The 27,236-nt window shown below is 37.0% G+C and overlaps 1 protein-coding gene across 2 annotated transcripts in view; it reads left to right on the top strand.

The window, feature by feature from the left end:
- Positions 1-27,236, top strand: part of SLC2A13 (solute carrier family 2 member 13) — a 381,257-nt gene that overhangs the window by 81,762 nt on the left and 272,259 nt on the right. For both annotated transcript variants that reach the window (XM_021092534.2, XM_084957209.1), the window contains exon 3: positions 7,339-7,547. In XM_021092534.2, the coding sequence (XP_020948193.1) occupies positions 7,339-7,547 (209 nt within the window). The remainder of the gene's footprint in view (positions 1-7,338; positions 7,548-27,236) is intronic.

The raw sequence follows: 27,236 nt of genomic DNA, 5'->3' as shown, positions 1-27,236 counted from the left end.
ATATCAACTCGACAGGCTGATTTTTTTTTTTTTAGGTGCTCCTAGCTAAGTGTCTCATGTTTATTCTCTAGCTGCCATCAGATTTTCAAGTGTATCAGTCATTGGTGTTGATATGGTCCTTGTGGCAGAGGAAAATTAACGTCTTAGCCTGAGGTCTCAATTAGATAGTGTTTTCTTGTTTCAGTTTCTTATCTGTTGAAATGGAGTGATGAGTGATGAACAAAAATTTAGACATGTATCATCAGTAAGTTGTAATTATAGAAGATAGTTAAATTCAGTGTTGTCTTCTTGAATTTAAAACTTTTCCATTCATTAGGAACATGGGCAAATCATAATTTATGTTTGGTGACTGAGTTTTATTATTGACATAAAAGGTCACTTTTTTGTAATCCAAGAATAGAGATCGCAGAGTAAATGAGTTACTTATATGATTATTACTTAAAGTATATGAGAATTATATTAAAAAATAACCTGAAAATCCGTAGGAATGTTGAACAGTGAAGTTGGGTAGCCCTAGATGTAGGATGGGAGAAATTGTTCTTGGAGGTGGTTTGAAGGGGATGGCCTTTTTAAGGGGAAACTCTCACTACCCTAAATAGGTATCATTGGAAAGTTGCAGCTTGGGGAGATGTTTTTGGATTTACACAGTACTACACTCTCTCTAGTTAAGTTTGTTCATGATGCCCAATGACTGGCTTAAGAGTTTGGTGCTTAACTCACATTCTGGAGATATTTGCTGGGTAAACAGCTGAATAACATCTCAGCAAGATAACAAGAAGTTCACCCTTAGCTTTCTAAGCAAACAGTAAATCTTCATAAAGCAACATCTTCAAAGAATTTACTGATTCTACCAGCTAACTCTATTTTAAATGAAATGTTTCAAGAAAAAAAGGTTTAGAATTTACTTCATAGTTATATATGAAAGGATGCCTGTTTGCAGCAGCTGAGTTTTAAAGACTAAAGCACAGCATAAGCAAATAGTTTATTTGTGCTGTTAGAATGGGCTAACAGCACAGTATTTCTAAAGCAAATACGTATAAACAGAATGCAGGACAGAAGACAGGATGGAACTAAGACTGTTGGAATTACAAATACAGTTTTGTCATTTTATTTTCTTCAGTTTATTATAAGACATTACTAGGTATTATGAGAGAATATTGTTAAAAACCCTCCCTGTACTCAGGACAGTTTCAGAGATTGTTACGGAGCTCATCTTAATGTTTCCAAAAATACTAGGAATCTCTGTGACTAGAAAAATATAAGGTGTGGGGATTTGGTTTTAAAATGTATACCTTTTTTTTTTTTTTTTGGCCACAGCCGAGGCATGTGGAAGTTCCCGGATGAGGGATAGACCCCGGGCCACAGCTGCAACCCAAGCTGCTACAGTGACAACACTGAGCTTAACCTATTTTAAGAGAACTCCTTAAAAGGTATACTTTTAACAGTGTGAGGTCTGGAGACAGGTAAGGAAGTAATTATTGAACTGTACCTTAATGCTCTCATAGCTTATTAGGAGGCTAATTGGCTAAATGACTGCAGTGCCCCAGAATCTTTACTGGGTTTATCAGAGTGAAAAGCATTCTTCCCTTTAGTAGAATTCAGCACCTCAAGAGCTATAAAAATAATTGCATACAATTTGTCTTAAATATAACATTTTGTAATACTGTTCTCTTAGCTGTGATAGTTGTTCTGCTGTAGCTTGACTTACAGTAAAAACCTTATATCACATAGCTCTTCCTTTGTAAGTCATTGGTAACCTCTTCCCATCATTTAGGAATTTAAGGAGGAAAAAGAATAGAGGGGAGGGGAGAAATGGACTGTGATGTTCCTTGCTCCAGTGCAGTCCTTTTGGGGAGGCCTTTGGGCAGCAGACATTGGAAATGTAGAGAAAAGCAACTTCAGATCTATCACCTCCGTCATATAAAACATTTTAAAATAATCAAATCTCAAGTCAGAACTTTTTGCTCCCCATCATCTTTTAAATGACCTATTGTCCTGTTATCTAAGGTTTTCCTGTGTGAAAAGTTTACCTCCATCTGTTAAAGAAAAATGAAATTAAAATTCACACACAGTGTTCAACGTCAGCAGTACAAATTTACTCTTACAAATAAGATATTTTCTTAATAGTTAACTGTTGTCATAGTAACACACTAGTGTCTAAGAGTAATAAGATAGTCCATTTGCCACTAGTGGGTCCAGGTTAAATCCATTTTGCGGTTTCCCAGCTGGGTAGGTGCTTCAGTGTGAGGTGCTGCTGTGCTTGCCAAGAAGGAGGGCTAAGGCCCAGAAGCCCTTTTCCATTACTGCTGCAGGGCTTTACTTCATCCCATAGAGACGTGTGAACAACAGACTTCTAAAGGGATCCTTCAAAGTCCTTAAACATGAGATGAGGGTAAATTAATGCCCCTCTTTATGAGTTCTGCAGAAGGATTATCAAGTAATCATTAAGCATTTATTACAGCATGACTTACAGTAAACCTTTTTTATAGGGAGCCTGAGTGTTCATCCTTGTTGTACCACATGCTAATTCTCTGTCTTCTTTGTGCCTCTTTTCTATGTGTAAAATGGTAGTAATAGTGGTACCTACCTCGTAGGGTTGTTGTAGAGATAAATTAGTTAAGGTATCTTTAATTAGTTAATTAGTTAACTGATTGGCATATACTAACTAGTGCTATGTATTACCTATTACTTCTGCTGTAATCCAAGCTGAGTTTGTATGTTCACCCCTGTGGAACTACTAGAGATAAGTATTTATCTCTTGACTATGTTATCAGATAACCATGTTATCATCCTGTTCCGAGGGGGGCAATTATGAACTGCAGAATTCTGACTTAAACGGCAATGTCTTTGAGGTCACTGTCTTTACTTTCATAGGTGAGAGCAGTATGATTCCTTTAAAAGAAGAATGATTGTAAACGTCCAGTTCAGTGAAGGGCTTGTTTGGTTTTGGGTGAGGTGCCAGGCCATCTCCTGGCAGCAGCTGCGGTAGGTCTTCTCAGACATAGTGCGGAGGGCCGGCACCCAGGAATGCAGGATGTTTGGTTTACAGAGTTTCCCTTCCTAACACTGGGAAGGCTTAAAGTGAGGTGAAGAAGCCAGGCTTGTATCTTTTGTCGATAGCTGGCCCCAAAGCACAGTGGGAAAGTATTGCTTCCTATTTGAGGGCACCTCCTTAGTTTTCTGGTAGGCAGGTGCTGCTGCTACCTAGTCGTAGGAAAAAATACAATAGCTCATTTGTTAACTTCAGTTTAGAAAGTTTTAAAAGGTATCCTTCTGTGAGTGACCATGGTGCTAAAGAATATGCTGAAGCGTTTTGGAATTCATGAAGCCTTGGCACCGTGGCTTGAGTCAGTCTCCTTTCCCCTACTGTCAGCATGGCATGCTGAACTGCTTCTGGAGGTAAGCGGCTTTTGCCTCAAGGTGTGGACCTTTGGTGCTTGTTAGAAGTTCACTTTCACCCTCTGGGTTTTTTAAATATTTAGATCAGCGGTTCTCAGCCTTAATGGCATATTAGTATTACCTGGGGAGCTTTTAAGACAATAAAATTCCCTGGGCTCGAAGCCCAGAGCAATTAGTCAGAATCCCTGTGGTTGGAGTTGCCCTCGTGGCTCAGCAGAAACAAATCTGACTGGTATCCATGAGGACTCGGGTTCGGTCCCTGGCCTGTCTCAGTGGTTTGGGGCTCTAGTGTTGTCGTGAAGGTCACAGATGTGGCTTGGATCCCAAGTTGCTGTGGCGTAGGCTGATAGCTATAGCTTTGATTCAACCCCTAGCCTGGGAACTTCCATATGGCATGGGTACAGCCCTAAAAAAAAAAAAAAAAAAAAAAAAAAAATCCTGGGGTGGGTAGGACCTGGACACTGGTATGTCATAAAGGCCTCCCTGGTGATTATAATGTATAGCCAGGGTTTAGAACCCGTGATGTGACTTACAATAATGAGATTTCCCATATCAATAGGGGGTTGCTTGCTTGTTTGGGGGCTGCCTGCCCAGCTTCAGTGTGCCCTTGTCATTCATCTGGTTCCCGGTTTCACTGGCTTTAGAGGATTCATGGTGACGCTGTAGTAGTGCCTTAACTAAGCCTATAGAGTTCTTCCTCTTTTAGCCTCATGTTAAAATTTTCATCAGTGTCACAGCAAAGCAAACTCTTAGTTATTCTTATTCTCAGTTTGTATATCATTAGAGGAATACTTTTTCCTCAAGAAAGAAATTGGTTACTTCTGTGTACTGAAAGTCTGGGTGGATTATATAGCTAGAATAGAAAAGTTGCATTGAAATGTTTGAGAGGGGAGAGGGTCAGGGAGGTGAAAACTTTTTTTGCTGTGCTTGTTCTTTGTGCTTAGTTTCCAGTAGAATGATTTCACTTAATTCTTCCAATAGCCCAGTGACATAGACACTGTCACCTGTGCATTAAAATGTTAAGTAGCTTGACCAAGGTTTCGTGATTAATATGTGCAGAGCTGAAGTGAGACAGATCTGCTCCTACCCTCTCTGTATCATAAACTAGTTACTTGAGATTTTATGTATTTGATCTTTAAAAAGCCATGGAATTGTACTCCTATCAAATATTTTTATCATGAAAGGTAATTCAAGTATAGTAAAATAAGCTTTTTTGTTTTACTTTTAGAAATGTTAGGAAGTAAATGTGTAAAACATATTTTATCTTGACTAGTCTCTAAAAACAGGCTTTAATAGCCTTAGAGTTTGGCAGCAGTGTATGAATTCCTTTTTCCTATCCTAGTGTTAGAGCTCTGAGTTGTACATGTCCAATCTAGAGTCTTGGGCCATAACAGATTTCAGAAGGCTGAAGAGCTAAAGTATTCTGTCTTCTACAGCTCGCTTCAAAAACATGCCAGTTATCTGTGTTTGCATTTTTTTTAATTTTTGTGTTTCCCTTCTTTTCTTCATTATTTTAATTAAGAGTTTTTTGTTCTGCAATTAAATGATGAGTAGTAAGGTGCAGAGTATTGTGTTAGTATCTTTGGGACTAAAAATGATTCGGTTTCTATAGTCATGTCAGTGTTTCTCTGAAGTGTTCAGTGCAGCCCTTTAATCTTAGTTTCTCACTAAGGGGGCCTGGAGAACAGAAAGAAAGATCAAGAAAGTCACAGAGAAATGAAACAAAGGCTTTCATTTTTAATACTTTTATTTATTTCTTAATCTAATATATCTGGTGTCTACCTTTTCAATGATATTCTTTAGCTAATTGGCAATGTAGGATAACCTTTTAAAATTTTAAAGAGAGAACACAACTGAATAGAAGTTTTATTCTTTACAGCATTAAGACATATGTTTAAGTAACAGATTTGGTTATACAAGTTAACAACTTTAGAGGAAGAGGCCATAAATATGCATTTGTGTAAGCTGATCCCTTTAGTTTTCATTAGATGAGTCTCCTTCTGTAGAAGAAAAGATCTAGTAATAACTAAAGTAACAAATAGTTTCATTGGAAGGAATTACTATGCAAGTAAATTTGCAGAGCTAAATGATCCGGAAGAGTTACTGGGTAAATAAGCGTGTGAAACTATTGTTTTCTGTTTAGTTTATCTAGAAAGTTTAGATATGTAGCTGCTTTTGTATCATTTCATAAAACATTTACTAAATAAATGCCTATTGGGCAAGATACTTTGTAAGGTGCCCTGCTGAATACAAAGTTAAATATGCAATTGAGTGAAATAGGTAAATAATTTACTATAGTAGAAGGTGTAATGACATAAATTGAGGTGAAAACTGTTCTATAGTTAAGCAGAGGAAGGAGTGTTTACATATTGGTGTAATTATCACAATTTGTGGGTTAAAGTATAAAACACGTTGAATAAGATTTCTTTTCATATTGTAGGCCAAATGATTCATTTAGTCAACTCATTCATAAACTGGTTGTTTACTTTCTAAATCTTAGTTAATTTTTTGTTTCTAAATGTATTTGTAGCTACTGTTTGACGTAGGAGGTTTTCTTAACACCTATGTAGCAATTGTATTTTATTTTTCCACTCTTTCTGGAATTAAAACGAAATTGCTTGGAAAATTATAAGACTTAATTATAAGATGTGCATGGAGTCTTTAGGACTGTTTTCCTTTCGGTTTAGCATAGCTTCAAAGAATAGCTCTGAAAAGTGTTTTGAGCAAGGTAAATTCTCACTGATTTATGAATACCAGAGGTGTAGGCTGTTAGGTGATCAGAACTGGCCTTCTGAGCCGTACCATCAAAAATCTACCATGGGACATAGGCTGGGAACTTGGATCAATAGAAAACATCAAGGTGTCCCAGATTGATAGGAGTCCCCACTTAAAAGCGACCTTGTAGTTTACCTGATCTTATTCTTCAGTTTAAAAAGACTGCGGCCTAGAGATGGTAGGAGATTAGTCTGGTGGTCAGAATAATTTGGTGAGATCTTGGATATTAATGTACCCATATTGCTATTTTGTTATTTCTCTGATAGATGTAAAATGCTGTGCTTATTTGATGTTTATTTAGTGTTTCGCCAGTCATTAAGAATAGATATTTGAAGATGACAAATAACTTAAAACATGAGCAGATTTTTTATTTTTCCGGTCATTTTAATAATTTGCATCTGACTTCATCTTTTTTCTGTCATCGGCTGTTATGTGCTTTCCTAACTACCCCCTCCCTCTTATTGGTTAAGTAGTTTTTTTTTCCTAAAAAAAAAAAAAAAATGATGCTTGATGGCAAAATGAAATCATAACTAATCACTTACAGGGAAGAAATAATTGTAAATAAATATATCTCAGCATTTATTTTAAAGAAAAAATATTTTTTAAGCAGATATCAGAATTTTATTTTGGACCTTTTTTTTTTTTTTTTTTTGGGCCATGCCCGTGGCATATGGAAGTTCCTGGGCCCAAGGATTTAATCCAGGCCACAGCAGTGATAATGCAGAATCCTTAACCTCTAGGCCACCAGGGGGCTTGTATTTTTTACTGTAAATTACAGAATTATATTGGTGTCAGAGAGGTATGGTGATTATGGTGTTTTGCATGATGTGTTTGGTTCAGAATACATATACATAGTGACCATGGCTTTTGTCCATTTTTTCATTGTAATTTGTGGGAGAAATAAGAATCAGATTTTTCTCATTTTTTCAGTTCTTTCTGTGGCATAAAAACAATCTATTTTTTTGTGTGTGTGACACACACAGGTACATGTATAATAAAAAGAAAGTTATTCTGATTAATTTAGCATTAGATGTTATTCCTAACGTGGTGAACACAAAACTTTATTCACCACATACATGATATGCTGATAAGATCACATTTACAATAATATATAAGTGCTGATAAGACCACGCTTTACAATAATAAATTGATTTCTTATTTCAGGTACATGTTGGGACTTGCAGCAATTCCAGCAGTTATACAGTTTTTTGGCTTTCTCTTTTTACCTGAAAGCCCTCGATGGCTTATTCAGAAAGGACAGACTCAAAAGGCTCGTAGAATTTTATCTCAGATGCGTGGTAACCAGACCATTGATGAAGAATATGATAGCATCAAAAACAACATTGAAGAAGAGGAAAAAGAGGTTGGCTCAGGTATGTGGATTTCATACTTAATGTGAATTCTGAAGTGGTTTAGAAGTTATATTCTTTTAGTATTATTTAATATGCTAAATGAGGAAGTGGTTTTATATGTTATCTAATCCAAAACAAATATATGTTAATTTTAAAAGCAATATAATAATGTTATAAAAGAATGAAAACACCCCATAATGCCACTATCCTCAAATAATTACTATTATTATTTTGTAAACTCTTTCATTCTAAGTTGAATATACTTGAGATAGTTGTTATTTTGTGTGTGTGGGCATTTTTTGATTATGTGTATATTTTGCATATAAATATCTCATATGCAAAGATAAATAGGCATTATTGACCTTCCATATTAAAGAAAAAGTCAGTGTGAACTATCGTCAAAATAAATCGCTTTAGTAAAATTAGACTTTGTTTACATGTTACATTGATTTCCATAGTAATTTTTATAAACATTAAGAATACCTATACCTTCATATACTAGTTATGGAATAATTTTGTATTTCTCTGTTTTCATTAAAATGTTTATCTAATCAAAATTTTGGAGTTCCCGTCACGGCTCAGTGGTTAACAAATCCAACTGAGACCCATGAGGTTGCAGTTCCATCCCTGGCCTCTCTCAGTGGGTTAGGGATCCCGTGTTGCTGTGAGCTGTGGTGTAGGTTGCAGACGCGGCTTGGATCCCGCATTGCTGTTGCTGTGGCTGTGGTGTAGGCCAGCGGCTACAGCTCCAATTAAGACCCTAGCCTGGGAACCTCCATGTGCCTTGAGTGTGGCCCTAGAAAAGACAAAAATTAAAATAAAAATAAATAAATAAAATTTCACCATTCTGGAAAAAACAAAAAGGGAAGTTTCTGGTTAATTTATGTTTACAAATTTATTTTCAGAGAATAAATCATAGAGGGATTTAAAAATTCTCACACATGATTTATAATCTTGACAGTCTGATTTCAGTAAGCAGTTTGCCAGATGCAAATGATGGGAAAAGGTAGACATTTTGTAATTGCCTCCTGCATTCACATTCCCAAAAATTGTTTCATTTTCTCTCAACCTTCCTTTTGCCTGTATAGTAATTGGTTGTTCAGTGGAGATCCTGATGTATATTGGTCAGATTATTTTTCATACCTGAGAAAATGCCAAACACACACATCCTTTCATTGCTACATGTTACATACAAGTTTGGGAGATCTGTTTACTCACCTCTCCTAGCGTTCTTGTAGAGCTGAAGAAATAATAGAACAAACCCTCTGAGGAAACTGGTCACTGTGGTAGCCACATGTAGCTTGACTCTGTGTGTGTGCAGCACAGTAGTGTGATCTTATTACCTTCTTGCTCAGGCCAGAGCCCCTACCTGTGAGCCGCCTCTAGGTGAAGGTCATTTTTAACAAAAATTTCTGAGCATATAACATGTACCTGGCATTGTCAGCATTTCTAGTACTCTGAGCATTAATGCAAGGTTTTTTTTTGTTTTTTTTTGTCTTTTGTCTTTTTTTAGGGCTGCACCTGCGGCATATGGAGGTTCCCAGGCTAGGGGTCTAATTGGAGCTGCAGCCACTGGCCTACACCACAGCCACAGCAATGCGGGATCACAGCTGCATCTGCGACCTACACCACAGCTCACGCCAACGCTGGATCCTTAACCCACTGAGCAAGGCCAGGGATCTAACCGGCAACCTCATGGTTCCTAGTCAGATTCGTTAACCACTGAGCCATGACTGGAACTCCTAGTGCAAGTATTAAAGAGAATTTTGCTTTAACAAAATAATTCACTTTTACTGAGTTGAAGATTGTGTTAATTTTTAAAATACAACTTAAAATATCTATTTAAGTTACAAGTAACTTCTTTTATGCTCCTGTCTAAAAATTCCTCTTAGCAGTTGCTCGAATGAAATGTAAGGTTGTTTTTGTAGTAATCAGTATACTGTGCTAATTAATAATGTACGAGTGGAAATCTTTTCAGAGTATTAGGTTATATGAAGTATTATTAGAATACAAGTTTTTATTAATTTATGTAAAGGATAGGACAGCAAAAAAGCCTTCTTGTTGAGGAGTTGGGGTACCACTGACTTAAAACATAGAACACATTGCTTCACTTTGACTGCTTAAAAATTTCTCTGACTGGTCTAGCCATGCAGTGAGTGACGATATGCCCTGTTTATCGACTCTTTGGAATGTATAACGAAAAGGGTTTTTAGAAACTTGAGGTACATAGGATTGCAGTTATCTGCATCTGCTTTAGTTTTTATCAGAAGGCTTTAGGAGCTCAGTAGGACACGGTTTATTGGGTGTAGTTAAAATATTTTAGCTAATTACCTATTTCCTCATATTGCTTTATAGGCACATTTGGCACAGATCTTAAGCAATACTCTAATGTTAGCCACTGAATCCTAATATGCCTTATGTTTGTATAAATATTTGAGATTTTGTAACTAATAGGATTAATAATTTATCCATTTCTGGATTTGTGTTATTTGAGTCCTGTTATCTTGCTTAATTTAAAAACTAATCTCGTGTTCTTTTATAAAGGTAAAGAATTAATAGCATTCTGGCATGAATGCACCCAGACAGTTTGCCAGTGTTACATGGCACCAGTAATTTGAGGCTTCATTTTTTGTGATTGAGAAATCTGACGACAGTAAAACATGTTCTGCACAGTGTGAATTTTATTTCAGCATTTTCATGTCCAGGAGCAAGACTATGTCAATTCAGTTGGAAAATAGAGAGCTGTGCTAGGACTTGTGTTAACAAACCAGAAGGCCCCGGCCTTCAGTCACTTTACATTTGAAAAGATAGGCTAGATGGAAAAATACACATGAAGAAAGAGCTAACTTTGTAATAATAAAAATGTGCTGGCCCAGAGAAGACAAGTCAGCCATTGTGTTGGAGAGTTAGAGCGACCAGCGTTAATTGGTCCATGGATTCTGATATGGTAAATTTTGAGCCGTGACTTCAAGCCCAGGAACTCTGAGCAGAGGAGGGCAGCTGCCTGGAGGGAAGAACCTTAACCTAGGCCACAAAATACTCAGATATTTCAGGAGGTTAAAGAGAAGTTGTTTAGGAGTTCCCTTATGGTGCAGCAGATTAAGGATCCATTGTAGCCCGTGCAACAGCTCGGGTTACTGCTGTGGGGCAGGTTCGATCCCTGGCCCGGGAACTTCTACATGCTGAGGGGGCAGCCAGAAAGAAAGAACAAAGAAAGAAGTTGTTTAATAAGACCTCTTTTTTTTTTTAGGCAGAGTTGTTTTATCTTCACACATGCGTAGCGTAGTTACTTGCTACCTATGAGCTTGCCAAATAGGTCTGACTCAGTAAACTACATCCTTCGTTTGGAGTTTCCAGTGAATTTGTGACTTGTGACTCTTATGGTACTTGTGTATGTGACCCTTCTCTTTTTGCAGGATTTTTTTTCTTGGCCACTTGAGTTTAAATTTGGCCAAAGAGAAAAGTAGGCATGGCTGCTGGATTATGTATTAATTTTTTTGATGTATTAACTTTCAGTGCACGTGGGATTTATTTCTGGTTTCAAAACACATTTTATGACTTCACAGAGTAAATATGGTGGCTGCTCTGGCCAGGTCCGCAGCAGAGGTGAGGCTTACAGGCTCTGCTGTGAAACAGGATTGGGTTAAAATGGGATTTCATCTCTTCTGCGCACGGCATGAAAGTTGACCTCCTTAGCATGTGATTTCTCCACTATAGTTGAGGGAAACGGGCAGTTCATGGGAAAAGAAACAACAGTTTTCACATGTGTTCTACACTGTTTATATAGCCTGTAGGACTAATAAAGTGAGAACAGAAGAAATAACAGATTGGTGGGGAGAGCTCCTGGAATTGGGAGACAGGTAAATGAAAAACTAGTCTTGGCTCTACCCCAAACTGTAAGCCTGAAAGGATTTGAAGGAGTCACTGAGCCTCAGTTTCCTGTCAGGTTTATAAGAAAAGAGAGCTAGATTATAAAAGCTCCACATTCTGATTTTTTGGTTGTAAAAATCTGTGAGAGATGCTTGTTTTAAAATTTCTAAATACCATATGAGTCTTTCATTCAAAAATATTTATTGAGCAATACTTAATAGAGATGGGAGGATGTGGCAGCAAACAAACAGATGAGGTTCTGGCCCGTTGGGAAGAGGCACACAAATGATGAAAGAGAAGATGATTGCCAGTTAACTACAAATTGTGGTAGTTGCTTTGAAGGAAGCAAATGGTAATAACATTTATAGAGGGACTGAAGAGGGGCTACTTTCAGTGGGATGGTTAGGAAATGCTTTTCTGAAAAGGTGAATTTGAAGGTATACAGAACTGAAGGAAGAGTGTTCCAGGCAGAGGGAACAGCAAATGCAAAATTATATATACCATTAGCTGGACCAGATTAATTTCCTTAGAAGGTTTTGATTTTACATATATACATATATATATATATATATACACACACACACGCACACATACATGCACATGTATACATACATATATATAATCTAATATATATATGCACACACATATGTAGTATACATATGTCAGAGTTTAAAGACATGCAGTGATAACTGTTTATTTATCCAGATTGCCAAGCCTAAGCTTTGAATTAGAGATTTACTTGAATATGAATTATTACTTCAAGAATTGAAAGAACATTTGAATACAAAATAATATACATACCATTTCCAATTTGCTTGTCTGTTATGGCTTATCTTCCTAGTTTATTTCCTGTTTCATAGATGTGTAATAGAGTCATGACTGATATATACACAAAGGTAGAAACCTGAGAAAGACCTAGGTAATTACTTAAAGCAGTGATTCACAAACTTTGCCATTTAGCTTCAGTGGTGAGTGGAGGAGGCAGGCCTTTGGGGTCTGGGTATCATAGGAAAATGAAGCGGCAATAAATTCAACATTTATATGAATTTTTATACTTTGTCTAAGAAATAATAAAGTTCGTATTCTGTTCCATATTACGTTATGTTTTCTTGACTCTAATTTTTTTCCTAAGAGAGTTTATTCAATGGCTTTGTATATTCCATCTGTCATGTATATTCCCTGGAATATACAAACCTCAGGTTGACAGACATGGTTTTAAAGTTGGAGTCCCTCTCCTGGACAAATCCATTAGGAAAGGCATTAAAAATTTGGTCTGCTTATATTAATTGAAATTGACGGTCATTTCTTAATTTATTGGGCATCTAGAGGGGGCAGAGTCTTTGTTAGGAACTGTTCATAACAGTAATTATCTCTCACAACAAGAAAAGTAAAATCAGTCAACAAAAGGAATAGAGTTCTTCGAAAGACAATCTTAAGGAAGAATCTAGAAACAAAGGTTGTGCATTCATATTATTTATTATAACTTCTTGTTTGATAGCATTCTTTAATTTGAGCCTGCCAAGTTCTTCTTTTTTAAAGTTTTTCCCTTTTTAATTTTAAATTGACATATAGTTATTTACAATATTATATTAGTTTTAGGTGTACAACATAATGATTCAAAATTTATAGTTATTGTAAAATATTGACTATATTCTTTGTGCTGTATAACCTATCCATATAGTTTATTTATTTTACATATAGAAGTTTGAACTTCTTTATCCCCTACCCCTAACTTGCTGCTCCCCAATTCCCTCTCCCCACTGGTAAACCACTAATTCTCTATATCTGTGAGTCTGTTTCTGAATAAATATTTATTCAATTGTTTATTTTTTAGATACTGCATATAAGTGATAACATGTAATATTTGTCTTTCTCCATCTGATTTATTTCAATAAGCATAATACCCGCCGGGTCAATTCATGTTGTTACACAATGCAAAATTTTATTCTTCTTTGAGCACTATTCCACTGTGTATATATACCACTTCTTCTTTAGCAATTCCTCTGTTGATGAATACGTAGGTTGCTTCCATATCTTGGCTATTGTAAATAGAGAACATTGGGTGCATTTATCTTTTTGAATTAATGTTTTCATTTCCTTTGAACATATACCAGGACTATATGCCATATTGCTGGATCATATGGTAGTTCTACTTTTAGTTTTTTAAAGAACCTCCATACTGTTTTCCACAGTGGCTGCACCAGTTTACATTCCCATCAACAGTGTTGAAGGGTTCCCATTTTCCCACATTCTCACCAACATTTCTTATTAGTGGTCATTTTGATGATAGCTGTAATGATAGGGATAAGGTGCTATTTCATTGTGGTTTTGATTTACATTTCTCTGATGATTAGTGATGTAGAGTATATTTTCATGTGCTTGCTGCTCATATGTATATGTTCTTTGGAAAAGTATTCATCTCTTCAGCCTATTTTTTAATTGGGTTTTTTAGTATTGAGTTGTATGAGCTATTTATATTTTTGGATATGAATCCCTTATCAGTCCTATCATTTGCAAATATTTTCTCTCATTCTGTATGTTGTCTTTTCATTTTGTTAAATTTTCCGGTGATATGTGAAAGCTTTTAGGCTTTATTAGGTCCCATTTGCCTTAGGAGACAAATCCAAAAATGTATTGCTTTGATTTATGTCAAAAAGTGTTCTGCTTTGTTTTCTTCTGGGAGTTTTATGGTTTCTGGTCTTACATTTAGGTCTTTAATCCATTTTGAGTTTATTTTTTTATATGGTGTGAGAAAATGCTCTAATTTCATTCCTTTACAGGTAGTTACATAGCCAGTTTCCCCAGGACCACTTATTGAAGAGATTGCTTTTTCCTTATTGTATTTTCTTGCCTCCTTTGTCATAGATTGACTAAATGTAAATGTGTGAGTTTCTTTGCTCTCTATTGTGTTCCATTCATCTGTGTGTCTGTTTTTATACCAGTACCATATGTTTTGATGACTCTAGCTTGTAGTATAGTCTGAAGCCAGGGAGCATGATACCTCCAGCTCTATAATTTTTCTTATGATTGTTTTGGCTTTTCAGGGTCTTTTGTGTTTCCACACAAATTTTAAAATTATTTTAGTTTTGTGAAAAATGCCATTGGTATTTTGATAATGATTGCATTGAAGGCAATCTGTAGATTACCTTGGATAGTATAATCATCTTAACAGTATTAATTCTTCCAATCCATGAACATGGTGTATCTTTGTATCACTTTGTGCCATCTTCAGTTTTTTCTCCGTGTTTTATAGTTTTCTAAGTACAAGTATTTTATCTCCTTAGTTAGATTTAGTCCCTAGATACGTTATAATTTTTGATGAGTTGGTGAAAGGGATTTTTTTTTAAAATCTCTCTTTCTGATAGTTTATTGTTAGTGTATAGAAATGAAGCAGAGGAGCTCTCCCATTGTGGCTTAGCAGCTTAAGGACTCAGCATAGTCTCTGTGAGGATGTGAGTTCAATCTCTGGCCTTACTCAGTGGGTTAAGGATCTGGCATTGCTGCAACCTGCAGCATAGATCACAGATGTGGCTTGGATCTGGTATTGCTGTGGCTGTGGCATAGGCCTCAGCTGCAGCTCCAATTTGACCCCTAGCCTGGGAACTTCCATATGCTGCATGCACAGTCATAAAAAGGAAAAACAAAACAAAACAACAAAAAGGAGAAGTGCAACAGATTTCTACACGTTATATTTGTATCCTGCAACTTTCCTGTGTGAGGTGATGAGGTCTAGTGCTTTCCTGTTGGTAACTTTAGGATATTCTGTTTATCATGTACATGTCATCTGCAGTGACAGTTTTCTTCTTCCTTTCCAATTTGGATGTATTTTATTTCTTTTTCTTGTCTGATTGCTATGTCTGGCACTTCCAATACTGTGTTGAGTAAAATTGGTGACAGTGGGCATACAAGATAATTCTTGTACTTAGGACATGCTTTCAATTTTCACCATTGAGCATGATGTTAGCTGTGGGTTTTTCATATATAGCTTTTATTACATTGAGGTATACTCTCTCTATACCCATTTTGTGGAGAGTTTTTATCATAAATGGATGATGAATTTTTGTCAAAAGATGTTTCTATATAAACCACATTAATTGGTTTGTGGATATCGAACCATTCTTGCATCACTGGGATATATCCCACTTGATTGTGGTGTATGATTCTTTTAATGTATTGTTGGATTTGGTTTGCTCTTATTTTGTCGAGAATTTCTGCATGTGTGTTTATCATTGATAATGGCCTGTGATTTTCTTTTTTCTTTTTTTGATGTATCTGATTTTGCTATCAGGGACATGCTGGCCTCATAGAATGGGAATCATTCTAGAAGGATAGGTATTAGCTCTTCTCTAGCTGTTTGGTAGAATTTGTTTATGAAGCCATTTGGTTCTGGACTTTTTTTTTTTTTTTTTTTTTTTTTTTCCTATTCGTCTGTTCCCACAGCATGTGGAAGTTCCCAGCAAGGGAATGAACCCATGCCATGGCAGTGACCTGACCTGTAGCAGTAACAATGCCAAATCCTTAACCATTGCACCACAAGGTAACTCCTGGTTCTGGACCTTTGTTTGTTGAGATTAACTCATTTTCATGACTGGTAATTGGTCTATTCATATTTTTTATTTCTTCCTGGTTCAACCTTGGGAGATTGTACTTTTCTGAATTTGTCTATTTCTTCTAGGTTATTCATTTTATTGACATGCAGTCACCCAAAATGGTCCTTCATATGTCCATGGTATTAGTTAAAAGTTTTTCTTTTTCATTTCTGATTTTATTGATTTGGGTCCTCTCTCTTTTTTTGTCTTTTTTTTTTTTTTTTTGGCTATGGCCACAACATATGGAAGTTCCCAGGCTAGGGATTGAATCCAAGCTGCAACTGTGACCTATTGCCACAGATGTGGCAAAGACAATGCTGGATCCTTAACCCAATGAGCCACAGCAGGAACCCCATCTCTTATTTTCTTGATCAGTCTGGCTAGAGGTTTATCAATTTTGTTTATCTTTGCAAAAGACTGTCTCATTTCTCTGACTTCTGTTGTTTTTTAGTCTCATTTCATTGATTTCGACTCTAATCTTTGGTTACTTTCCTTCTACTAACTTTGAGTTGTGTTTTCTTTTTCTAGTTCCTCTAGTTCCTTAGTTTAGGATTTTTATTTGAGATTTTTCTCATTTCCTGAAGTTGTCTTGTATCACAATTAACTTCCATCTTAAAGCGCTTTTGTTACAAAATCCGGTAGATTTTGGATCATTGTATTTTTGTCTTCATTTGTCTCCAGGTATAGTTTGACTTTTTGATTTCTTGACTTCTCTTTTTTTTGGCCATGCCCATGGCATGTTGAAGTTCCCAGGCCATGAATCAGATCCGTACCATAGCAGCACCCATGCTGCAGCAGTGATACCACCAGATCCTTAACCCACTGCACCAAGAGGGAACGCCTCTTTTTTCCTTCTTCCATCCCTTCACTTCAGTCTGTGTGTGTGTCTTTCAATCTCAAGTGAGTTTCATGTAGGCAGTATTATACATATATATAATCTTGTTGTTGTATCCATTTAGCCAGTCTATGTCCTTTGGTGGGAGCATATAGTCCATTTAAACATAAAGTAATTATTGATAAGTATGTACTTACTGCCTTTTAAAAATTGTTTTTGGGGTGTTTTTCTAGTTATTTTTCCATTTGTTTCTCTTTTTTTGTTTGCTGCCCTTGTGATTTGATGACTACCTTTAGTGTTATGCTTTGGTTCCTTTCTCTTTTTGTATGTTTATATTATAGATTTTTGGTTTGTGGTTATCATGGGGTAAATTTATAGCTGTGTGTGTAAATATATATATATGTATATGTATATGTGTATATATGTATATATACACATACAATTATTTTAAGTTGCTGATCTCTTAATTTCAAATGCATTTTAAGAATCTTGCATTTTTTTTTCCATTACTGGTTCTTTATTGTCTTTTTTTTTTATTTTCCCACTGTACAGCAAGGGGGTCAGGTTATCCTTACATGTATACATTACAATTACAGTTTTTCCCCCACCCTTTGTTCTGTTGCAACATGAGTATCTAGACATAGTTCTCAATGCTATTCAGCAGGATTTCCTTGTAAATCTATTCTAAGTTGTGTCTGATAACCCCAAGCTCCCGATCCCTCCCACTCTCTCCCCCTCCCATCAGGCAGCCACAAGTCTCTTCTCCAAGTCCATGATTTTCTTTTCTGAGGAGATGTTCATTTGTGCTGGATATCAGATTCCAGTTATAAGTGATATCACATGGTATTTGTCTTTGTCTTTCTGGCTCATTTCACTCAGGATGAGAGTCTCTAGTTCCATCCATGTTGCTGCAAATGGCATTATGTCATTCTTTTTTATGGCTGAGTAGTATTCCATTGTGTATATATACCACATCTTCCGAATCCAATCATCTGTCAATGGACATTTGGGTTGTTTCCATGTCCTGGCTATTGTGAATAGTGCTGCAATGAACATGCGGGTGCACGTGTCTCTTTTAAGTCGAGTTTTGTCCGGATAGATGCCCAAGAGTGGGATTGGGGGGTCATATGGAAGTTCTATGTATAGCTTTCTAAGGTATCTCCAAACTGTTCTCCATAGTGGCTGTACCAGTTTACATTCCTACCAGCAGTGCAGGAGGGTTCCCTTTTCTCCACAGCCCCTCCAGCACTTGTTATTTGTGGATTTATTAATGATGGCCATTCTGACTGGTGTGAGGTGGTATCTCATGGTAGTTTTGATTTGCATTTCTCTTATAATCAGGGATGTTGAGCATTTTTTCATGTGTTTGTTGGCCATCTGTATATCTTCTTTGGAGAAATGTCTATTCAGGTCTTTTGCCCATTTTTCCATTGATTGATTGGTTTTTTTGCTGTTGAGTTGTATAAGTTGCTTGTATATTCTAGAGATTAAGCCCTTGTCGGTTGCATCATTTGAAACTATTTTCTCCCATTTTGAAAGTTGTCTTTTTGTTTTCTTTTTGGTTTCCTTTGCTGTGCAAAAGCTTTTCAGTTTGATGAGGTCCCATGGGTTTATTTTTGCTCTCATTTCTATTGCTTTGGGAGACTGACCTGAGAAAATATTCATGATGTTGATGTCAGAGAGTGTTTTGCCTCTGTTTTCTTCTAGGAGTTTGATGGTGTCCTGTCGTATATTTAAGTCTTTCAGCCATTTGGAGTTTATTTTTGTGCATGGTGTGAGGGTGTGTTCTAATTTCATTGCTTTGCATGCAGCTGTCCAGGTTTCCCAGCAATGCTTGCTGAATAGACTTTCTTTTTCCCGTTTTATGTTCTTGCCTCCCTTGTCAAAGATTAATTGACCATAGGTGTCAGGGTTTGTTTCTGGGTTCTCTATTCTGTTCCATTGGTCTGTCTGTCTGTTTTGGTACCAATACCACACTGTTTTGATGACTGTGGCTTTGTAGTATTTCTTGAAGTCTGGGAGAGTTATGCCTCCTGCTTGGTTTTTGTTTCTCAGGATTGCTTTGGCGATTCTGGGTCTTTTGTGGTTCCATATAAATGTTTGGATTGTTTGTTCTAGTTCTGTGAAAACTGTCATGGGTAGTTTGATAGGGATTGCATTGAATCTGTAGATTGCTTTGGGTAGTATGGCCATTTTTACAATATTGATTTTTCCAATCCAGGAACATGGAATAGCTTTCCATTTCTTTACATCTTCTTTGATTTCTTTGATTAAAGTTTTATAGTTCTCGGCATATAGGTCCTTTACCTCCTTGGTCAGGTGTATTCCGAGGTATTTGATTTTGTGAGGTGCAATTTTAAAAGGTATCGTATTTTTGTATTCCTTTTCTAATGTTTCATTGCTGGTATACAGAAATGCAACTGACTTCTGAATGTTAATCTTATATCCTGCCACTTTGCTGAATTTATTAATCAGTTCAAGGAGTTTTGGGGTTGAGTCCTTAGGGTTTTCTAGGTATAGTATCATGTCATCTGCATACAGTGACAGTTTTATCTCTTCTCTTCCTATATGGATGCCTTTGATTTCTTTTGTTTGTCTAATTGCTGTGGCTAGGACTTCCAAAACTATGTTGAAGAGCAGTGGTGAGAGTGGGCATCCCTGTGTTGTTCCAGATTTGAGTGAGAAGGCTTTCAGTTTTTCCCCATTGAGTATTATATTTGCTGTGGGTTTATCATAAATGGCTTTGATTATATTCAGGAATGTTCCCTCTATACCCACTTTGGCAAGGGTCTTGATCATGAATGGATGTTGGACTTTGTCAAATGCTTTTTCTGCGTCTATTGAGATGATCATATGATTTTTGACTTTTTTTTTGTTAATGTGGTGTATGATGCTGATTGATTTGCGTATGTTGAGCCATCCTTGTGAACCTGGGATGGACCCAACCTGGTCATGGTGTATAATTTTTTTGGTATGTTGTTGGATTCGGTTGGCTAAGATTTTGTTGAGAATAGAATCTTGCATTTTTAATCCACTTCCCACAATTACTGTTTTTGACAGTTTATTTTATATTTTTTTTATTGTTTATCCCTTAACTTTATTGCAGTACAGATGATTTTACTATTTTTGCCTTTTAACCTTTTAACCAATTTGGTATATGGTTGATTCACTAATTCTGCTACACTTTTTTTTTTTTTTTTTTGTCTTTTTGTCTTTTGTTGTTGTTGTTGTTGCTATTTCTTGGGCCGCTCCCGCGGCATATGGAGGTTCCCAGGCTAGGGGTCGAATCAGAGCTGTAGCCACCGGCCTACGCCAGAGCCACAGCAACGCGGGATCCGAGCCGCGTCTGCCACCTACACCACAGGTCACGGCAACGCCGGATCGTTAACCCACTGAGCAAGGGCAGGGACCGAACCCGCAACCTCATGGTTCCTAGTCGGATTCACTAACCACTGCGCCACGACGGGAACTCCAATTCTGCTATACTTTTGCCCTTACCAGTAAGCTTTTTCTTTTTGCAATTTTTGTATTTCTAGTTGTGGCCTTTTCTTTTTTGCTTAGAGAATTTCCTTTAATGTTTCTTATAAAGGAGTTATGGTGGTGCTGAATAATTTTAGGTTTTGCTTATCTGTAAACCTTTTGATATTTCCCTCAAGTCTGAATGAAAGCCTTGCTGTGTAGGTATTCTTTGGTAGAGATTTTTTTCTTTCATCACTTTAAACACATTGTACCATTCCCTTCTGGCCTACAGAGTTTGTGGTGAAATGTCAGCTGATAGACCTGGCGATACCAGGTCTAGCGCATGTGCACTGGTGTGTGGTCCAGGTTCCTGTTCCTCTGATGGACATGGCCATGTTCAAGGGCTGCTATAGGCTCAGGGGGTTCTTAAGGCAACCTTACTGCTTTTGGGAGTCTGTGTCCCTTCCAGGCTAGTTTCTTTCTTCTTTACAGGTGCTTATAGGCTAGTGGGCAGATCCAAGTCCTTTGGCGAATAAGCTAGATGGAGGATTCCAGAATGGTGCTTGTTCAGACCACTGCCCATGTGGTAGGACAGGCCACCAAAGTGGTGCCTGCCGGTGTCTGTGTCCCCAGGGTGAACTCCAGGTGTCTCCTGCTTCTGGAGACTTTCCCAGATCAGCCTGGGTCTGACCCAGTCTTCTGTCAAATGACTGCTTCTGCCGTGGGTCCCTGATCAGGTGATATTTTGTGTGTGCTCTTTAAGAGTGGACTCTCACATCTCCCACAGTCCTCTGGCTCTACAGAAAGCAAGCCCCACTGGCCTTCAGATCTAAACATTATGGGAGTTAATCTTCCCGGTGAAGGACCCCCCAGGCTGGGGAGCCTGATGTGGGCTCATATGCCTCATTCCTCGGGGACAACCTTTTCCGTTTTAATTATCCTCCTTTTTGTGAGTTTCCCACCCTCAGGTGTAGGTCTTGACTACATCTCTGCTCCTTCTACTCATCTTGTTTCTTCTTTATATCTTTAGTTGTATAATATTTTTTTCAGGTAGATTCTAGTCTTTCTCATCAATGGTTGCTCTGTAAATAGCTGTAATTTTGATGTGCTCCTGAGAGGAGGTGAGCTCAGGGTCTTCCAACTCCACCATTATGGTCAAGCTCTATTAATTTTTTTTTAATGAGATGTAATTGATATATAACTTTATATTAGTTCCAGGTGCATAACATAATGACATATGTACGTATTGTGAAATGATCACTGTAGTAAGTCTACTTAACATTCATCACAACGTATAGTTAAAAACAGTTTTTTCCCTCAACCTCTTCAGTTTCTTATGCTGCACCAGAAAACGACAAGTATATAACTGGGGTGTCGGGAAAAGAAGGCTGCTGCTGACATCCTTAATGGAAGAAGCCCCTTAGGCAGGGCTTAGCGAAAGTCTCAAATGAGGCAGCAGCTCTGCCTCTCTCTTTTGGGCTCTGCACTAGGGGATTAAGGCAGCTCACTGGAGGCAAAATGTAAACAAAGAAGACTTTCTTCCCTTAGAGACACACAGAGATGTTGATGTTCATGTTAGAACCATTAAAAAAAGACTAGGGTAAGTATTTTGGGAGAATGGAGTTGTCAGGGCAGCTTCAGTGCAACAAAGATTGAGTAAAGGGAGCCAAGCGAGGGAGAGACTGAGCACAAGCTTTGGGTGGTGGGAGCAGCCTCCTGCAAATCTCCTCATCTATTTATAGCACATGGTCAATCAGTGAAACTTTAAAATGTATATAAACTTTTTTTTGAAAAAAAATGTGTGTCATATATATGTATCTATTTACATATGTTATTACCTAGATCACCTATATCATAAATACTTCCAAAATTGATTTACTTCATTTAAGAATGTCGTTGAGAAAGCTGGCCCTCCCTTTGGGCACCAACAAATATTTAGGCATATATGCGAAGAGACAACCCAGAAGCACTGTGTAATACTTTAAACTGAGATTAGGTCCAGGCCAGTTGGTTGCTGGTCATTATTGTCCTTCATTCAGGTTACCTATGCAGTGGATAATCTTTGTAGAAGCATTGAAGTCGAGAAGATTTACATACTTTAATTGTATTAACTAATCAACTCAGTAATCTGGGGAGAATATGAGCTATGTGTTTTGCCTTTGTCTGGCAGTTTAACCTCCAGTCTGAAAAGGGAGAATGTTGTAGGGTAGAGAATTTATTCAAGACTCTCTATGAGTTCTTTTTAAAACATACTTTGGAGTTGCTGTTGTGGCCCAGTGGAAATAAACCCACCTAGTATCCGTGGGGATTCGGGTTTGATCTCTGACCTCGCTCAGTGGGTTAAGGATGCAGCATTGCTGTGAGCTGTGGTGTAGGTCTCAGATGCAGCTCCACTTTGACCCCTAGCTTGGAAACTTCTGTATGCTGCAGCTGCGGCCCTAAAAACAAACAAACAAACAAACAAAAAAAAGGGAAAACCTGGTTTGATTTCTCTGGCTCTTTGGGGATCCACATCATCTGCGGTATAGAGGTAAGAACAGCTGCATCTCTTTCTGTTTTTTTTCCTCTAGTAATGTTGCAGTTAGTTCATCAAGATTTATCTCCTCATAAGTCAGTTTCTTTTCCTATGAATTGATATTTCTTGTGGCCATTTCAAGAAATCATGTTCTGCAGAGAGGTGAGAAAGGGTAGATATTTATCATCTATTTTAATAGAAATCCTTCTAAAAATTTTTTTAGAAATTTAATTCCAGCCTACTGACTTTGCAGTGGAATGCTCGTTGCAGTTGACGTCTGCTACACTTAGAGCAGTGTCATTTTTCCCAATATTTCTGGTAATTTTGCTTGTATTTTTTTCATTTGGTTGTACAGTGTTTCTGACTCAAAGTAATGCATCTATGCTTTTTACTGGATCAACTTGATTTAGATATTAACAAACTCTTTCTCAGCAAGATGACATCCAATTTTCCACATGTTAGGCAAAGTAAACATTTTTATATCTAATATCCTCAATGTTGTTGCAAAATTGCCCAAATTGTCAAAGCGTGAGGCTGTTATACATACCTCCCATGGTAAATGGTAGATTAAAATAAAGGTCAGGTAAAAAGCTGCTTTAATTCTCTATCTTTGTGTTAACAAGCTGTAAGCTGAAGGAGTATTAAAACAGTATATATTTCTATTCAGTTTTTAGTTAAACTTAATTTCTTAGAATGAAAACTTACTTAAAAGAACCTCTATTTAACTCAACATGGTGTTTTTGTTTTTGTTTTTTTTTTGTCTTTTTGCTATTTCTTGGGCCACTCCCGCGGCATATGGAGGTTCCCAAGCTAGGGGTCTAATCGGAGCTGTAGCCACCAGCCTACGCCAGAGCCACAGCAACTCAGGATCTGAGCCGCGTCTGCAACCTACACCACAGCTCACGGCAATGCCAGATCCTTAACCCACTGAGCAAGGCCAGGGGTCGAACCCGCAACCTCATGGTTCCTAGTCGGATTCGTTAACCACTGCGCCACGACGGGAACTCCTCAACATGGTTTTTAATAAAGGTTGCTTTTGATTTTCCTAAACTCCAGAGAATTTTTACAGTCATAAACAGAATTGGGATAGTTCTTAGATTTTACATTAAAATGTCATTGATTCTCCTCTTACTTAGAGATAAAGAATGGTATAGGGACTATTTCCTATTTAGCATACTCACAGGAGAAGGAAATGCTTTTCAGATCACTTGTAGCCTTGCAAGCCATTTTCACTGATTTATATTGAAAATCCAGATTGTCTTAGTAAGTCGATAGGTAGTACTTGAAAGTTTATTCTTCCGCTCTCTTGCTAATAAGAGGTGCTTAAATTCATATCTCATTTAAAAAAAATCCATGCTAAAAGAGTTTTGATTGTGTCAAGTTTTTTTTTCTCCAACACATTGTGAAGTTCTTCTGTATTTAGTACAAATAGGAAGAGAAAATTAACAAAGTAGATATTTCAAAAGGAATATAGTTCTTGAGTTACTGCCTCTAGATAGTTCATTTCCAGCTTAACACTAAATCCATCTTTCAGCACAAGTGATAGACTGCTTTGTAAATAAAACTGTAGTCTAGATTTTTTTTTTCCTCAAAAAAAGGTAAATTGCTGTGCCCTTTAAAGGTTACCTGGTATCTGCAGAAGGGCAGAGGAATAGCCTGAAGAAAACCCAGTTTTCTCTGTCTTGGGGAGGGGCGGAGGCACATGAACCACTCTTGAATGTTGGAATTTTTAGTAATAATAAGGCAGTTATGTTGATGGACTCCAGAATAGAATATTAATAATCATGTCATGTGCTATTTGAAGAAGGCTGCCTATTTTACAAATGTCAGAAAAGATCTTGAATGTTTCTCGAAGGTCAAAGGAATTACTCTTCATTTTTTCCTAGTATTTTAAATTCAGTTTACATTGGTGGATAGGGTGGTCCACTAGCATCAGTTTTCTCCTCTCTTACCACACTACATCAGTTCCTGTTAGCCTTTGGAGTACCTGCTGAGGGTAATTTTTGGTATGTTAAATTTAACAAATATAACTAAATTATCTTAAATTATTTAGTTTAACAAATTATTTGATTTTTAATCCTAGTGAACATTTAGCGTAGATGTGTACATTGAGTTAACTTGCTTATCAGCATCTATACTGCTTGAAATGTAGTAGCCTTTGATAAGGAGAGTCTGTGCTTGGTAGGATAGACTAAGGACAAAAATACTAGGCCTATGAAGCCAGACCAGTGATCAGCTGCTGTAGAAGTGTCCCACACTTTTTGTATAGTTTTTCCTCCCTGAATTTTTCAAGATACTTCCTTGAAAATGGTTTCCACTATACATAGAATAAAATAAACTTTAGAAATACTTTTTAAAAGAACAGAACTGTTCTTTCCCAGAGATTTTTAAAACCAGCTTTGTATAAAAGCAAAGACCTTTTGTAGTAGTGTCTTGTTCATTATTCATATTTAAATAATAGTAATGTGAAAATGATAGTAAGTTACTCTTTACTGAATGTCTGCTTCCATAAATGTTTCATGCATGCACACACACTCTTTCTTAAAACAGTCCTATAAATTAGACATAATATCAGTCTTATTGTACTGAGAAAATGGACAGCTGTTAAAGTCAAATAGCTAGGTTGTTAACTTATTTTTCTTATGTAAAATTATTTTTATGAATATAGAATTAATGCATATTTGAAGTAGAAAATTTTGAAAATGTAGAAAATTATAAAGATAAAATGAAAACTGTCCATAATCTCATCACTCAACCAATTTAGAAATCTTTATGTAATTCATTTCAGTATTTTTTTAATTTTTATTTTTTTATTACTCAAATGAATTTATCACATCTGTAGTTGTATAATGATCATAACAGTCTGATTTCACAGGATTTCCATCCCACAGCGCAAGCACCCCCCCCAGCCCCCAACCTGTCTCCTTTGGAAACCATAAGTTTTTCAATGTCTGTGAGTCAGCATCTGTTCTGCAAAGAAGTTCCGTCTGTCCTTTTTTCAGATTCCACATGTCAGTGAAAGCATTTGATGTTGGTGTCTCATTGTATGGCTGAATTCACTTAGCATGATAGTTTCTAGCTCCATCCTTGTTGCAAAAAATGCTGGTATTTCATTCTTTTTGATGGCTGAGTAATATTCATTGTGTGTATGTACCACATCTTTTTGATCCACTCCTCTGTCGATGGACATTTAGGTTGTTTCCATGTCTTGGCTATTGTAAATAGTGCTGCAATGAACATTGGAGTACATGTGTCTTTGCGTGTTGTGGTTTTCTTTGCATAGATGCCCAGGAGTGGGATTGCTGGATCAAATGGTAGTTCTATGTTTAGTTTTCTGAGGAATCTCCATACCGCTTTCCACAGTGGTTGCACCAATTTACAATCCCACCAACAGTGTACTAGGGTTCCTTTTTCTTTACCCCTCTCTCCAGCACTTACTGTTTGTAGACTTTTTGATGATGGCCATTCTGGCTGGTGTAAGGTGGTACCTCCGAGTGGTTTTGATTTGCATCTCTCTCTAATAATGAGTGATGTTGAACATCCTTTCATGTGTTTCTCGGCCATCTGTATGTCTTCTTTGGAGAACTGTCTGTTTAGATCTCCTGCCCATTTTTTGATAGGCTTGGGTTTTTCTTTTTTTTTCTTTTTTCTTTTTTTTGGTATGGAGCTGCAGAAGTTGTTTATAAATTTTGAAGGTTAATCCCTTGTCAGTCGATTCACTTGCAAAGATTTTCTCCCATTCTGTAGGTTGTCTTTTTGTTTTGTTTAGGGTTTCCTTTGCTGTGCAGAAACTTTGAAGTTTGATTAGGTCCCATTTGTTTATTTTTGTTTTTGTTGTCAATACTCTGAGAGGTGGATCTGAGAAGATGTTGCTGTGGTTTATGTCAGAGAGTGTTTGGCCTATGTTTTCCTCTAAGAGTTTGATAGTGTCTGGTCTTCTATCTAGGTCTTTAATCCATTTGGAGTTTATTTTTGTGATGGTGTTAGGGAGTGTTCTAATTTCATTCTTTTCCATGTGGCTGCCCAGTTTTCCCAGCACCACTTATTGAACAAGCTGTCCTTTCTCCATTGTACATTCTTGCCTCCTTTGTCATAGATTAGTTGGCTGTAGGTGCATGGATTAAATTCTGGGCTTTCTATCCTGTTGCACTGATCTATATGGCTCTTTGTGCCAAGACCATAGGGTTTTGATGATTGTTGCTTTGTAGTATAGTTTGAAGTCAGACAGCCTAATTCCTCCAGCTCCATTTTTCTTTCTCAGGATAGCTGTGGCTGTTCTGGGTCTTTTGTGCTTCCAAACAAACTTTAAAATATTTTGTTTGATTTCTGTGAAAAATGTCCTTGGTAATTTGATAGGGATTGCATTGAATCTGTAGATGCCTTGGGTAGTATAGTCATTTTGATAATATTAACTCTTCCAATCCACGAGCATGGTATATCTT

The sequence above is a fragment of the Sus scrofa genome, chromosome 5, assembly GCF_054392235.1.
Source record: "Sus scrofa isolate SSC_HxYL_T2T_F1_AM1 chromosome 5, Sscrofa_HxYL_maternal_Yorkshire_Landrace_v2.0, whole genome shotgun sequence".
Classification (NCBI taxonomy): domain Eukaryota; kingdom Metazoa; phylum Chordata; class Mammalia; order Artiodactyla; family Suidae; genus Sus; species Sus scrofa.
This window is presented reverse-complemented; position numbering and strand designations above follow the sequence as displayed.